The sequence below is a fragment of the Pagrus pagrus genome (assembly GCF_965226575.1).
Source record: "Pagrus pagrus genome assembly, chromosome: 8".
Classification (NCBI taxonomy): domain Eukaryota; kingdom Metazoa; phylum Chordata; class Actinopteri; order Spariformes; family Sparidae; genus Pagrus; species Pagrus pagrus.
The window spans coordinates 15,085,251-15,100,136 of NC_140192.1; the positions used below are offsets into that span (position 1 = coordinate 15,085,251).

The 14,886-nt window shown below is 42.7% G+C and overlaps 1 protein-coding gene across 2 annotated transcripts in view; it reads right to left on the reverse strand.

Annotated features, from left to right (window-relative positions):
- Positions 1–1,107: 1,107 nt before the first annotated feature.
- kremen1 (kringle containing transmembrane protein 1) overlaps positions 1,108–14,886 on the reverse strand; it is a 56,120-nt gene continuing 42,341 nt past the window's right edge. The window contains exons 4-9 of one of the 2 annotated variants that reach the window (XM_084358797.1): positions 12,655–12,779; positions 10,925–11,078; positions 9,577–9,909; positions 5,882–6,070; positions 5,171–5,255; positions 1,108–4,046 (exon numbers count right to left, since the gene is read on the reverse strand). In XM_084358797.1, coding sequence (XP_084214923.1) covers positions 3,887–4,046; positions 5,171–5,255; positions 5,882–6,070; positions 9,577–9,909; positions 10,925–11,078; positions 12,655–12,779 — 1,046 coding nt within the window. In that variant the 3' untranslated portion in view covers positions 1,108–3,886. Of the gene's footprint in view, positions 4,047–5,170; positions 5,256–5,839; positions 6,071–9,576; positions 9,910–10,924; positions 11,079–12,654; positions 12,780–14,886 lie in introns of both variants that reach the window. The other variant, XM_084358796.1, reaches the window with a different exon arrangement.

Genomic DNA, 14,886 nt, shown 5'->3' on the forward strand with positions numbered 1-14,886 from the left:
CAGAGGTTCACAGGTACCTTGATTCAGGATTTTAGGGAGTCTTGCAAGATGTGTTTCCTTGATTCCTTTAAAGGCGCAGTATGTAGTTTTGGGGGGAAAATCTACAGTGATTGATTTTCATGACTGAATAAAGTGAATGCAAGTGAAAGTTCCTGCTGTTTCACTTTGTTTATACTTGTAAAACCTTTCTAGTAGCCACCTTTCCAGCATCAAACTGTTCTGAGAATCGCTTGTTTATGACCTTATGAAAGTAACATTATATAGAAATTGGCATTTTTTGTGAAATGCCACACAAGACACTTGTACCATCAACATGATCTTAAGCTGTTATTTTAAGGTTAAAAAAAAAAAAAGATACATGATGTTGCTTTAATATTGTAAATATTACCTTTCTGAATTTGCTGAGTATTTCTTTTCCAAAACTACATAGTGCACCTTTAATAATGAGCTCTCACTGATGCAAATGCACTTCCATACGAGCCGGTTTGAGAGCAATTATTTTGCTTCTCTCTGGAGCTGCAGTTGTCTTGCCAGCAAATACTGAGCGCTGCTGCTGAGTTTCTCTGAAACAAAACAAGCCCTCCGACAGTTTCAGAATGAGCACTAGCTGAAAGAAACACAGAACCTTTCAGAAATTAACAAATCATCACTGCATATACCCCAACTGTTCCAGCCTGTTACATGTCCTTCCATGTTTGTGTTTTTTTTTCATGTTGTTCCAGTTGTAAAGCTGAGCTCCTGCTGTTTCCCTCTAAAATGTGCAGGTTGCATGCTTGACCTCATCCCGGAGGGGAACCAATAGGTTACACATGGCTCTCCAAATCCTCCCTACGTGTGTGTGCATCTCCAAGCAGTCTGGGAGTCATTTCACATATCTGATAAGTATTTAGCTCCACAGAAAAAAAAAGGGGGAGAGTGGGTGCAGATGTACCGCCATGCAACCACTGAAGCCTGACTCTGTTTCAAATGGAAAAGTGAATGGGATTAGCTTGATCCAGGTTTTGTGGCCCATATGCTTCTCAGCCACTGGGGTACGTGATACTGTGAGCGATTATGGAATAAATGGTGTTTTATTAAGAAGACACAACAAAACGGGATTGTAAGAAACATGCATACAGTGTTTATTTTGCAACCTGGACACATTAAATAAAACTACAAAGGTACTTCACTTATACAAAAGATAGATTATATCCCATTCACATACAAAATAACAATAATTTACTGTATAAATTAAACATTTCACTATTTTGCTATTTACAATTTCATGGAAACGATGTTTTGGCCCCTCCAGATCGTTTCCCACAGGGCTTCTGGTGTTGTTTCACACCATTGAGCACTACAGGACATTCACATCCACCACAGTTTGGGAAAAGACTGTTTCCGCCGCACAGAAGATAGCGTGGAATTTTCTGATTGAGCGGAGGACGGGGACAGAAAACGGGAGTTTGCATAATTCACCGGGCTATCCAAACAAATATGGCCTTGTTAGATTTTAACTGTCAGATTTGGTTAGCTTGTGTTTGATTTGAACGCACATTAATTTCCCATCGCTCTCTCACATCCAGGCTCTTCTTTCTCCCTCTCTCTACGCATGGTCTGCTCTGAACATCACAGACCCAGGGGCATGTGCTCTTGTCTTGCAATAATTAAGATGAGTTACAGTTGAGCAGACAGGCAAGAATATAGCACAGAGTCACATTTTTGATTTCTGATTGGGAAAGAGCGTCTTTTTATGAGTCGGATTCTTGAGAAACTACAAATCCATGACTTGAATGTCACTGTGAGGCCGCATCATGCGTAAAATATAATCAAGTGCTCAGGATGCTGCACAAAGTACATCGTTTTTTTTCTTTTGCTGAAACTGAATGCAAAAATGAATAAGTACTGTTCTGTCTTCTAAGTAGAAACCAATCTAAGTGCATCTTCTTTATTAATCCTGTCAGTGATTAAAAGATTTTCAGGGTGACCATCTGCAGAGATGAAATCTAAGTCCCATGACAGGAAAGGCCCATTACTATGCCAATAGCGGACTAATAGACTTTGACCTTTCACATGTAGTTTAAATGTCATAGCAATGCACAGAAAACCATCACAGCTGTCAGCTTGTGCATAGTACCACTTTGGTTATAATTCTGCCTCGGAGTATTGTTTGCGCTCAACATTTTGCCAGAAATCGAGGTGACAAGTAAAAGCTTCCAGGTCTGCAGAATCTTGTGAAATTCAAGCAATTTACTGCCGTCTGAAGAGAGCAGAAAAAAAAAAGCATTCCACCTTTTAGCTAAATTGACGAATAAGTACAAAAAGCACTTTGATGAGTCTCTCAAACGCTTTGCAGAGTCGCAAAATTAAAGAGCGGACATAAATATCATCGTTCCCACACTGAATTACATAATATACAACAATATTCATCCCACCCTGTAATCAAAAGACAACTTAATGCGAACAATATGTTCAGTAAATGTCCAAGACCAGACACATAAGAGCACACATAGAAATGGAAAACAAACATTTCTTTTGAAGCCTTGTCCGTTACTACATGAAGAGTTCTAATCCAAAAGGTTACGTGTTCAAAAAAAATGTCCCATCATGTAACAAAAATGTAAAAGATCCAGTCTGGAGAGGTGTTCAGTTGAGTGTATGTGTAAAAAGACTAATATGTAATGCTTTCAGTCACTGTACAAGATGTGGCATCATTTTCTAACTTTACATTTAAGTGGTGGAAACCCTTTTTGGGACTGAAACTCTTCACGTCCTCACTGATTTTCAAGAAGTGCAGTCTCTTGTGAGGGTCCGCTTCGTGAAAGAAACAGATGTGAGGAATCTGAGACAAGGGAAGAGGAGATCCTTAAGGCACTTGAACACCATCAAACCGGAAAGACTCCCACCCACAACCGAGCAGAAAAAGCCCTCAGATCTTCCCAAGCCTCCCTAAATGGCAGTTTGTCTACAAACTGCACCACCCAGCCTCCCCCCCGGTGAACGACGCTGCCACTTCTCTCCACCCAGATCCACGTGAGTGAACGAGTGGGCGAGCGCGCTCTGTTTTCTCTGTGATCTTTCCATTTTACGTCGAGTGATTCATTCCCTAAGTGCTGCGATATCTACCTTCTGCGTGACGTCTCCGCGTCCTGTTCCCCTCTCCTCAGAAAGCTAGCTGTCACGTAAAACACATCAAATAGAAACTTTGCATATGGAACCAAAAAGACAAATAAATACACAACTCTTTGGATGGGAGGATTCTGTTTTTTGGCTGCATGTGTTCATCGTCCAAATGAGGCAGTTAGAAGAGTTATACAAAACTGTTGTATCTTCATCCTTGCCTTGGTACTGATGAAGATTTGGTTGCCATTTGGAAGCACCAGGAGGAAGTAAACCTCCCTGTTTCCGAAACTGAACACAGACAGTGAAGCTAGCCGTTATTCTGCACCCGGCTAATGTTGTGTTTTCACAGGTGAGGATGCAGTCTGGAAGGGTTTTCTGGAGGTATATTGATTGTTAGGGACATCCGTGGGTGATGAAAGTGGAGCCTCGCTGAACCAGAGAAGCTGCCCGCATGTTAAAAGCGTCCTTGAATCTTTGTCCGAGCTGCAGATCTTCCTCCATCTAATCCTTTGCTCTCCTCTCCCACACTGAGGTCACTGACAGCCCTGCCTGTCCTCCTCCTCCTCCTCGGAGCTGAGCAGGAAGGGAGGGCCCAGCCACTTTGGCCCATGGGCCGTTTAGTAGCAGTCACTCACTCAGTTGTCATTAGCCACTCAGTTGTTGGCTTGTTAGCATAACGCCTCATAGAGTTTCATTGTCTGAGGTCCTGGCATCTGACGGCCCTTGTACAGAGTAGTTGTGGGTGGCGGTAGCGTTTGGTTAACAGTGGAGCGCAGCAGTGGCGCTAGTTGCCCACCAGGGGGCTGAGGTCGCCGTGGTGGTTCTTTAGCTTCTTCTTGAAGAGGGAGATGGTTGAGGGTCGGTACAGGATGATCCAAGGCTCGGAGGATGCCGTGCTCTGGCTGCAGCTGTCTGAAGCGCTGACCGTTGGGATGTTAGGAGACCTGAGAGGGAAAATGAGGAGGAGAGGAAAATACAGTGAGGACGGGAATGAGGGAAGAAAGAAGGTGATCAAGAAAGGGTGTCATACTGTGTATCCCTAATGTGGCTTTCCCTTACATGCCTGCTTGATACTTGACAGATTGTATAGCTGTAATTATCTTCCACTTGATATCACATTTATTGCACTACTTCTACCACTATTGATGGCCAGAATTGAAATATTTCTAATCTAGATATCTTTATTCACGTTAAATCTGTTACCTAAGTTGGTAACATAGGTTGTGCTAAATATTTTTTTTTAAATTATGTTGTTTGGCAAAAAATTCAACTCCCTTTAGTATTTTATCAATAATCAAGCATCAAAACTTGGCTTTGGAGCAACTTTAAGGTAGCCTAATATTGATAACTTTTTATGTCTATACTAGACTGCCTCAGCGTTTGCTAGCTAGCATTAGCAACATTAATATTAGCTAGCATTAGCAAGGTTAACATTAACGTTAGCTAGCATAAGCAACATTAATCTTAGCTAGGTAGCGTTAGCAACATTAGCTAACAGTGCACAAACTGGCAACCACTTGAGGGGGCAGATGATTCAAACAGCAGCGGTGTTGTGACGTGAATGCAATGCATTTAGTGGCTGAATGATATCAATAACACCTCTGACACTTCCTTGTATTATATTATACATTTTGAGTAAATTTGAAATAAATAAAGATGAGGAATTATAGACCTTCTCATTATCACTTAAGAAAAAAGAAATAAATGTTCCGCTTGAAGAAAACGTTGAAACAAACTTAAATTGGTCAATAGAAAAGTTTTGTCTGGGATGCTGCTCTGAATTTCCCCTGTGTACGATTTGAAAGTTTCTGGCAATTTCTTGTGGTAGCATCAGAAACAACACTGTGACAGACAGGAATGCTAATCCTGAAGTGGCTGAACGCAACTCCAATTTGTACGTTTCTAAAATGCTTAAAATCACATAAAAAAATCAGCACTTTGGGACTTTAAACAAGTGAACGTTGTCTTGTTCTTGCCTCTTTTCAAACATAAGCATAATTCTACAGAACGCTGCTCTGACATTTGATGCTTGGTTGACCATGCACGCCTTCACTATCCTCTCACTTACTTGACTGTGATGTGCAGCAGCAGCTTTGCCACCATGGCTATGACTGTCAGTATGAGGAGAGCAGCCAGAGCGTAAATGGTCCACACTACAGAGAGGGAGCAACACAGTAACAAGACATCAGACACCGAATCACGGTAATGAAAACAAACTGAAGCAGACTGAAAGGATTAGCAAGGAAAGAATTATTACTCAAGCACTGCTGGTGCACCTGTTAGCAGTGTTCAGCCAGCGATTTGTCAAGAAATATTGATGCATTATCATTGCACATCTGTTTTCCTCTGGTTGGGAAATACATCAGATAGCCCTGTGAGACAGTGCGCTCAGAGTTTGGAAAGAATAATATTTGAGTGAAGTAAAAAAAGCTGAGAGAACGTCAGTCCACCCTGCGGAGCTTTCACAAGAGGCCTGATTGTGATCAGCAGGGAGACCCAAAGTAAGTTCAGTTATGAATCACTGACAGGAAAAAACAAGCATCACGTAGCATTACTTCTGTGTGTGATCATAGGAAGCCACTCTGGGCCGAAGCTTCCAGAAGCCTCTCATCAAACTGTGTTGATTTTAATACTTTCAGAGAAACCAGGTCATGCTAAATGGGAGCTCTAGCCAAGAAACGTCCCGCAGAGGTAGATAGAGGTGCTGTAGGTGCAGTTTATAATGGGTTTGACATACTAGCGCTGTGGCCGGTGGTCTCGCCGCGTCCAGCCCACTGACCTGGCATGTTGTGCTCCGGTTTACCGGGGCTGGACGTGATCACGTAGAGGATCTGGGAGGAACGTCCGTTCGAGGTGCTGTTGGATCTCTCTGTGACGCCAGCAGCTAGCTGGGGCCCCGCTGTGCTGGAAACGTCTTCCTCGCTATCTCCTTCAGCCTCCATTGTTCTGGTGTCCTGGCTTCTCAGTGCTTAAGAAACAAGAATAAGGACTGATTTAGGCAGGTTCAAAGACAGCTGGATATTCTTCTTTACAATAGAACGATTGCTTATTTTCATTTGGTCCAATATTCACTGTCTTTTAGCTCTGTTTTTGGTCTCCTCCTACAAAAAATGTGGCTCTTTAGCAGCTAAATACTTGAATATGTTTATCAGCTAATCGTTGACTTCGTCTGTCTACCATTTGGTGGCGTGTACAGGGAGTTTAATTCACTGAAAACAACAACAGAACACAGATGAGAGTGGTGGGCCACAAAACCAAAACAATGTGCTAAAAATACCCCAAAGAGCAGAGTTGGGTTCTTGAGGTTCATTTCTATAAACGAACCCCTTTGACATACAAGTACTCATGTCATTCAATTGTTAATATAAAATGTACCTTATATATCACTATTATTTGTGGACAGTAAGTCACACAGCTTCCCATATTTGCATGTAATTACAGATGAATATTAAAGGTGCGTTATGTGATTTCAGCCACTCATTCAAAATTAAACAAAAGAAGTAAGTATTGATCATGAGAGCTGCTGTCTTCACTGTTAAACAGCCACCATTTCTGCGGAAAATCCATCTACGAGACTTGTGACTACGTGACAGAAATGTTGATGGAGGAGTTTTGGTCTTGTTATGTTAAGTCATGTTCGCCGGCTTCCCGGCTCACTCTCTGACTCTCTCCTGGAGGTGAGACCGACAGGTGCCCGAATGAAACGCACCGCTACCTTGAATAAAATTACATATTACTCCGGGTTTAAACACTGATGGAAACATTTAGGATTGTGTTAATACACAACTCAACAAAATATATGACAATGGTCTAGTTGTTTTTAGACATTTTAATGCAGAAATGTTAGATATTATTATACTATTATATTATTAAGTTATATACTTAAAGAACACAGCCAAAGGAAAAGGGTGGAAATAAGGTTAGGGAAAATGGAAGAGGCAAACCAAACGTTGTCTTCATTATTCAGGCGAATATATTATTTATTTTGTACATCTTGCAGTGTATAAATAATTTCTCAATCTTAGTTGTTAATTATTTCTGTCTTCTTATTAATCTTGGTGCTAATATTACTTTTTTTAACCCATATTGCCTTGTGCTAACTGGAATACTGTGATAGTTCTCTGTAATGTGACACATCGCCTCTTGAAAATGTGACTATAAAAGGCTTTCATGGCACCCAGGGCGAGAAGTGGCGAGTGCTGTGTCCTGTGCTGGAGACACAGAAGAGGAAAAGGTCTGCCATGTTTTTGTAATTCCTACAAGTTGAGCACACATATCATTTAACACCCCTTTAATTATTCCTGTGGGCAAACTGGGCTGTGGCAGCAAGCACGCAGTAAGAGGATACACCATGTCGATCATGTTGTTGAAAGTACATACAGCAGAGTCATGAGTGAATATGTAATACTAACAGCGCTCGTTAAGCAACGGATCGACTTTGCAAAAACACTCAAGAGTGCTGTAAACATGTGGTGTTGAGAGCTTTTTCTGTCCGCCCAGGACATGATTCAAAAAGTGTTTGCAATAAATTCTGTTTGTTTTAACCTGCTTACAGCACCAGATGGGCAGAGTTAGCTTCATAAAACAACAGTGCCAGAGAGCGTGGACTATTTCAACTCATTTATGTGTTCCCGGAGGAAAGCAATATCCTAAATAAGATCTCCTCTGCCTTTCATTTACGTCTCCTAAACATAGATGAGATTTATTTAAAATCACTGTGTGATTTGAAGCATTTTCTCCTCCTACTTCCGAGACACTGCTTCTGAAAAACAAGCTGTGGAATGTGTCATGCTGATATTTATGCGTTTCACCAGACTCATTTATTATTTTTCTTAATTTGCAGTGAGGTTTGGTGAAGAGAAACTTCTATCAGCGGTGACTCTGTGATTGTAGTCATCCACAAATCAGATTTGTCTCCAAGTGAGTAGCAAGCAGACATAATAGAGATATTGGTGATCACACTTGAATATAATTATAAGCTTGCAGCCACATTCACAAAACATCCCGAGCCGAAAATTAGCTCCCGTGTGCATGTCCGTCTTAACTTCAGGACCCCTATGTTTCTGCCATAGTTAAGCATATTAGAAGTCCTGAAATTCATTTCTGACTTTTGTTTTTTGTTTGCTGTCCCAAGATTTTGAGTTTGTGAAAAAAACACATGTGGTTTTTTTAGTTAGTTAATTTGTTGTGCCCCACGCAGGTTAAATCAAACACCCAGAACTCCCTCTAAACACTATTTGATCCAGTCCTGCTCCACTCTTCCATGAATGGTGGTTGGATGTTAAAGCAGCGTGGGATTTCTTTTTTCCTTTTCATATAATGGCTCAACCTGACTGTGATGTTCCCAAAACTTCCCACATGTTCCCCATTTGCAAACAAAATACCACCCTTCAAACCCGGGCTCAGCTGAAACGCTCTGCCATCGTCATCTGAGAGCGTTTATCCTGAAATTACCGTTTCGACCGCTCAGCCTGCCACAGAGGAGATTGTAGATGTATTTAGTGCTGATACTCATTTCGACCGTTGTCTTTCTCTTTCTGTTTTTGTACCTGAGTCGCTATGTATTTTTCCCTCTATCTTGCCGTGAAAAACTCATTACTTCAGGAGGTGACCTTTTCTCATATCATGTCTCAGACTCCATTTCTTGGCTACACGATGCCTCGTGCAAAACAAGAACCAAGATGTGAGCAGGGAGGATTGTGCCTGTCTAGAGGTTGGAGGATTTTGACCTTCGAATATTGTTTTTACTGTAACTCCGCCAGGCAAGAAAAATGACAGAGCATTACAAATGGAGGCAGAGAGGTAGGAGCGGGGACGGATTGCCCCCCAGTGTAGCGAGCAGCAAGCTTGAATGTCACCTGCAGTGAATTATATGAGGGTGTGCCTGAAGAAATTAATCTATAATATCATTTTTGGTGCATTCAGGCAATTCATGCAAAAACTGACTCAAGAGAGGGAAGATTTTCTTTTTTCCACCTTAGATAAAGAGAGTTTGCTGTGAGGTCTTCTACCCTCTGCGAGTGACATCACGCAATCAGAGGGCGCGAGTGTCACAGTAATTTGTATGTAGGCGGCATCAAAACTTGCTGTGCAATTCACAGAGGAGCACACGCTGGTGAAGCAAAGCAGCCTGCTGCAGCTTGATAAGAGAGTGAGTTCTTGGAAAAACAAAACATTATTTAAATATGCAGCATCACTCCGGGCTGTGAGACATTGACTAGCAAATGAAAAGAGAAAAGGGCCTGCCAGTGGTGTGCTGCTAACTCCATCATGGGGCCAGCGAGTTACCACCCCACACCTGATCATGCAAATGTGACTCTTGGTGGGTTAAAGTGGCACCGTAGCTCCGGATGTTTGCCAGAACTCAATGCAAACATTAGAAGTGGTAGTCTGTCGTAGGATTCGACACATTTTAAACAACCATTCTTCTCTAGATGCAAAGCTAGAAACTCTCTCATGCAAGCGAAGTCCCACCTTGGTAAAGCAGAGCAAATCCTTGGGCCTGGTTGGTGCGGTCCGAGTAGAAGTACAATATGACGAAGTCGCCCGTGACGTTCACCAGCTCGCGCGGCGGGCTGCGCCAGTCGAAGCGCGCCACCACCTGGTTGGTGTAGCCGTCCAGGAGCTCAACCATGTCCGTCTGGTCAGAGATGTCGAAGAAGGTGAAGTTGAAGAGGATGGCGGAGGATCCAGGGACCTGGACAGTCCAGTAGCAAACACGGCCAGCCCCATACTTGTCGGGGAAGTCGGGGGAGTATATCACTCCTGACGGGGAGGAATAGTTTCCACCGCAGGCCCCTACTCGTGCTGAAAGGAAGAAAACAAGAGAAAATAGTCAGTGATATTTGCAATCAGGGCTTAGAGGCTGTTTAGATTGTTCAGTTTATTAACTGATTACTGGTTTGTTTGGTCTCATGTGTGCCTCTGTAACAGACATCATGGTACTGAATGGGGATTCAGCAGTCTAATATCCTGATTTTATTAATTGGATGGGGTATGAGCCATGACGTGACTGATCCACTTTTCCACTGATCCATAAAATTCAGTGTTTACGCTATCAGTTACATTCCTCTGGGCTCAGCTGGCCGCTGACTCAGTTGTCATTGCCACACAATGTTACATAAAAATGACTAATATGATAAGTTGTTGCGACATAAACGTAGAAATTTGGGCTAAAGAGAGGTTTTGGATCGGTCCTCAGTATTTGCAAATACCCAAGGTCAGTGGGTAGGATTTAAAGGGGATTTAGGTGATGATATTCATAATTATGTTTTAATTAGTGTATGATCACTTGAAACTAAGAATCCTGATTTGTAACCTAAGAATGAGCCTACACAGGGAGCAGGTTTGTGTTCGGGAGCCCAGAACAAACAAACCAAACACTGACTCAAGATAGGGCCTTTCACGTAATATGGGTTTTTGGCGGCCACCATAGAAGAGGGTGAGGTAATGGATATTCAGTTGGTTGCAATCTGCAAAGTCATTGCCAGATGTGACTAAATCCTCCACACTGAATGAACCTTAAGTGTTTATATACAGTACGGTGGACGGCTGTAGGTCTAATCACAGTTGTGGATGAGGTAAGCAGGTCTGATGGTGATAAGGAAATGTAATACTGTGAAATGTAATAGTTTTAATACTTACAAACTGCAGAGCACAAACAGGTAACATCACAGATACAGAGGCATTTTTATGTACATTATATATAATATATGTATATTATATTACTTTTTATAAACGTTTGTTGTCGTGTGTATAATCCCAAACCACAGCACAGATGTGCAAAGATCACAGCGACAGAGCAACGCTAGTTAACACTCACTGTCAAAGATGATGACCCAGCCGTCTCCACCGCAGGGCTGGGTGTGGTCGCCGAAGCAAACGTGGTTACACTCCATGCTGGGCGACTCGCCGTGGTCACGAGAGTCCACTTCATTGCCACAGAAACAGGCATATCCTGACTCCATTCCGGCGAGCTGCAAAGCACAAAAGGGGGTTATGCAAATCAATGCATCAGCAATTCAAAACAAACTTTGGGTAACACTGCCCATAATGCTATTCATTAAAAATCCATTTGGCATGGGTGCCAGCGAGGAAAACGCTGAGGGAGACTGAGAGAACAAACATCGTGGAGGAAACCAAGATTTGGGCCATTCTTTCCACTAGAAATATTCAAAACTTATACTTTTTCCATAAAATAAACATGTTTACATAACAAGTTCTGCATAGAAATAAACCAAGTTTGCATACTCAAATAAAAGTTGTTTTACAGGTTGTGTGTCTCATATCAGCTCTGTGTGAAACGCTTTGAACTCTTGGTATCAAGTCGGCTGCACGGAGCTTCTCCTCCCTTTTGAAATGAAAGAGACTCGAGTCCAAAGTGGCCTAATTGCTCTCATGATTACAAGATGCTGTAATCTGAGTCTGGACGACCTCTCAGCTGATTAGACGCTTCCTTTCAAACACACAGCTGCACACAGTGCGCAGAGAATAAACCTTACTGAAATAGCATCCATCTATCTTTCAAATCAAAACTGTTAGTAAACTGTTCCTGACAGCGTCGGAGCAGGAATGCGAAACGTCAAAAACTTTCACACATCGTGACCTCGTCACTGCTGGCTGCTTGTTCTCAAAAGAGCTGTTGTCCTTCATTTAAAAGGACACCATTGTCCAGTTTTTTTTCAGGCCCTAAATGAATTCACTCAACTGAAGGTACTGCATCATTTCCCACTCTGCGTCTTCTCTCATGGAATAGGAATTCATCAAGCCTCCGCTCTCGCCAAGATGTATCGAGCTACGTCCTTGTTGCATTATTCTATCTGATGAACACCAACATGAATTCTTCTGGCGGAGCAAACAAGCGATGGATCGCTGTCTAACTCATCAGGCATGCTCTTTGTCAAACAGCCACACGGGATCTGTACTTCCGAGCGCTGACGTTTCACATGCGCATTAAGGACAGCGACAGTCCAAGGGTAGGCAGACGATGCCAATCTGCCGCCACATCCTGTAACATCTGCTGAAATACGCGGGGAGGGGGGGAGCTGTCAGTATCTGTCAATGCAGACGGAGCTGAACTGGATCCGCTGAGACAGAAAATGAACACCTGGCACTGTTCGTAGCAGGGACAATGGCATGCCAGACTCAGAGATGAGCGAGATGCATTGAAGAGGAGGTGCCCACTGGGCTAATAACCATTCATTTCCAGCTGTCAGCCTTGATTGCTACGAGGATTTGTCATCCGCTGGTTGGTTTGAAACAGGAAGCTTGATGGCTGAATAAAGAGGGCATAGACTGCGCCGGGCATCATGATAATAACTGTCAGGAAATTGCCCGTAAATGCAGATGATTTACATAAAAGCTTGAATATCGCGAGGGACAGCTTGTGTCCATTTCAGACATGACTCCGGTTATTGACTGGAGGCTTTTTCATCCGGTGAGGGGACACAGTTTAACTTTTTCAGCACGAGTGCCAGGATGAAGTACACACTAGAAACATTTGAGTATTTTTTTCCTTTGGTTTTGAATGTTTGAGAGTTAAAATCTTCTTACCTTATATCTCTGCTTCCTACAGAAACTAATACAGTTCTGGATGGTGAGTTTGTTGGAGGTCTCGCTGGTGCCGGACAGAGTGGGCGGGTCACCACTGTCTTTGAAGCAGCCCAAGTTTCCAGGCACTGCAAGGAGACAAGAGGAGGGTGAAAAAAAAAAATCAGCGACACATACAATCTGTATCACATGCTCACTTTCTATACAAACATGATGGGTGCTTTATTTTTTTGTCATGTAGATTTTTATATCCAGGATCCTTCCTCGGTTTGCATGTCACGAAACATACGCCGCGTGCCTTGGCATGTGTCTCATGGCTTTCTCTGAGCGTTGTTTGTGATTAACACTTATTCTCATTAACCCTAACCCCCCCAAAAAGAACAATCTATGATGATACACTCAAGAAGTATTCAGGCCTCTGTCTGCATGTTTTGGTGTGAATTGAGGAGGAGGAGGAGGAGGAGGAGGTGGAGGCAGGGGAGAGGGGTGAAAGGGACAGGGATGTTTGAGTCATAGAGAGAGAGAAAGAGAGCTGGAATCTAGAAAATGCACCCTGTCAGATGTGAGAGCAAGTTGCATCTGATTAGGGAAATAACGTTTTTTACATGTGTGACTGTGTGTGTGTGTGTGTGTGTGTGTGTGTGTGTGTGTGTGTGTGGTGAGAGAATGAATTTTCTAAGTTTGATGTGCCAAGAAATGGAAAGAATTGTTCTGCAGCGCCTCTCCAGATGGTATCTGTCAAATGGCAACATGTGGAGGGAGGCCAAGTTCAGCACCTGAGGTCTACATTGAACACAGGCTCGATTTTAAGCTGTAAGAGCACAGAAGTGATATTAGAGCACGGGCGGAGAACATTCATGCAACAAAGTTTTCAGTTTCAGTCTGCTATCTGAGAAAAACTTTGATAAATCTTTCATAAAACGATGAGCAACTCCTCCATCTCCATTTTCCTTTCACTTTTTTATACCCTCTTGGTTGTTGCGGCCCATCACATGAATAACTACTGAGCATTAAAATGTTGCTTGTTAGGTGAGACCTGGGGATGTATGACACAAGTAGGCCAACGATCACAGACGGATCACAGACCAGACAGATACATGGAAGATGGATGTCGACATCTCTCCCGATCACATTCAAGTCAGACGGATCGGCCCGCCTCCCTCAACCCACAGTGTATTCATCAAACACTGTGCAATCTTCCAAAACCCAGCGCGGTGATTAAACACCCCAAAGCCTCTACATTCAACGTAATAGCTCAGGAAGTGCCAACAAAGCCACCAGCAGTCCATATCCCACTTGTGATTTATCCCACTCACTCTTGTTTCATTTCCATGTTCGCAGGTGAAACGAATCTGACAAACAGGGGTAAATGCACAATCTGAAAGTAATTTCCACTGCAAGTATGAGAAATAATCTTTCCAGTCTAATTGGAACTGGTGTCATCTGATTGTAGCGTACACAGAAGAGCAAAGACTGTGTCTAAAATTGCAGTCGATGGTGCTCTGAGACGCAGCATGCATGTGAAAATCAAAAGCATGTGACATAACAGAGTATTCTTGTTCGTTATCAAGCATCTGCGATTTTCAGACTCATTTCCATCTCCGAGTGCGAGTTAACTGACCACAAGCATCTTTAATACAGAGCTCAAAGTGTGACGGATGTTCCTGGTACTTAAATCGAATTTCTTGCGGTCTTGTAAACTCAAAGTGAGTGAAATCAAATCACTAGATAATATCGTACTGACTACGATACTGGAAATAGTGGAGAATAATGTGGTTACGCCATTTGCAGTTATACAAGACTTTCTTTGAGTAGTAGTAGAAAGTTAATCATACTTGTCTTGAGTTATTTTGCCAAATACATGAAGTACGAATGCAAATGCACCTTAGCAGGGAACTCAGTGATGCAGTGTCTCCACGCAAACTGATAAAAAAAGAAGCAACACATTCATTTGATCATAAGTTAGATATCACACAGGAGCATTTCCTGTCTATTTGTGAACAACAACTTGTGTCACACTTTGTGGATGACATCTGACAACAACCGTGGAGCGGTCTGTCCCTCGATTCTGGAGACCAACACTGTCCTAGAACTGAACATCTCTGGAGTTTTCTCGCTCGTTGTGCTCGTCTTCTCTCCTCAAACATTTGTTGAAAGCCGCCTGCTTGTCTGATGACAGCCAGTTCCACCAGTGAACTACTGATACCCAGTTGTTGGCAGTAAGACGCAGAAAAA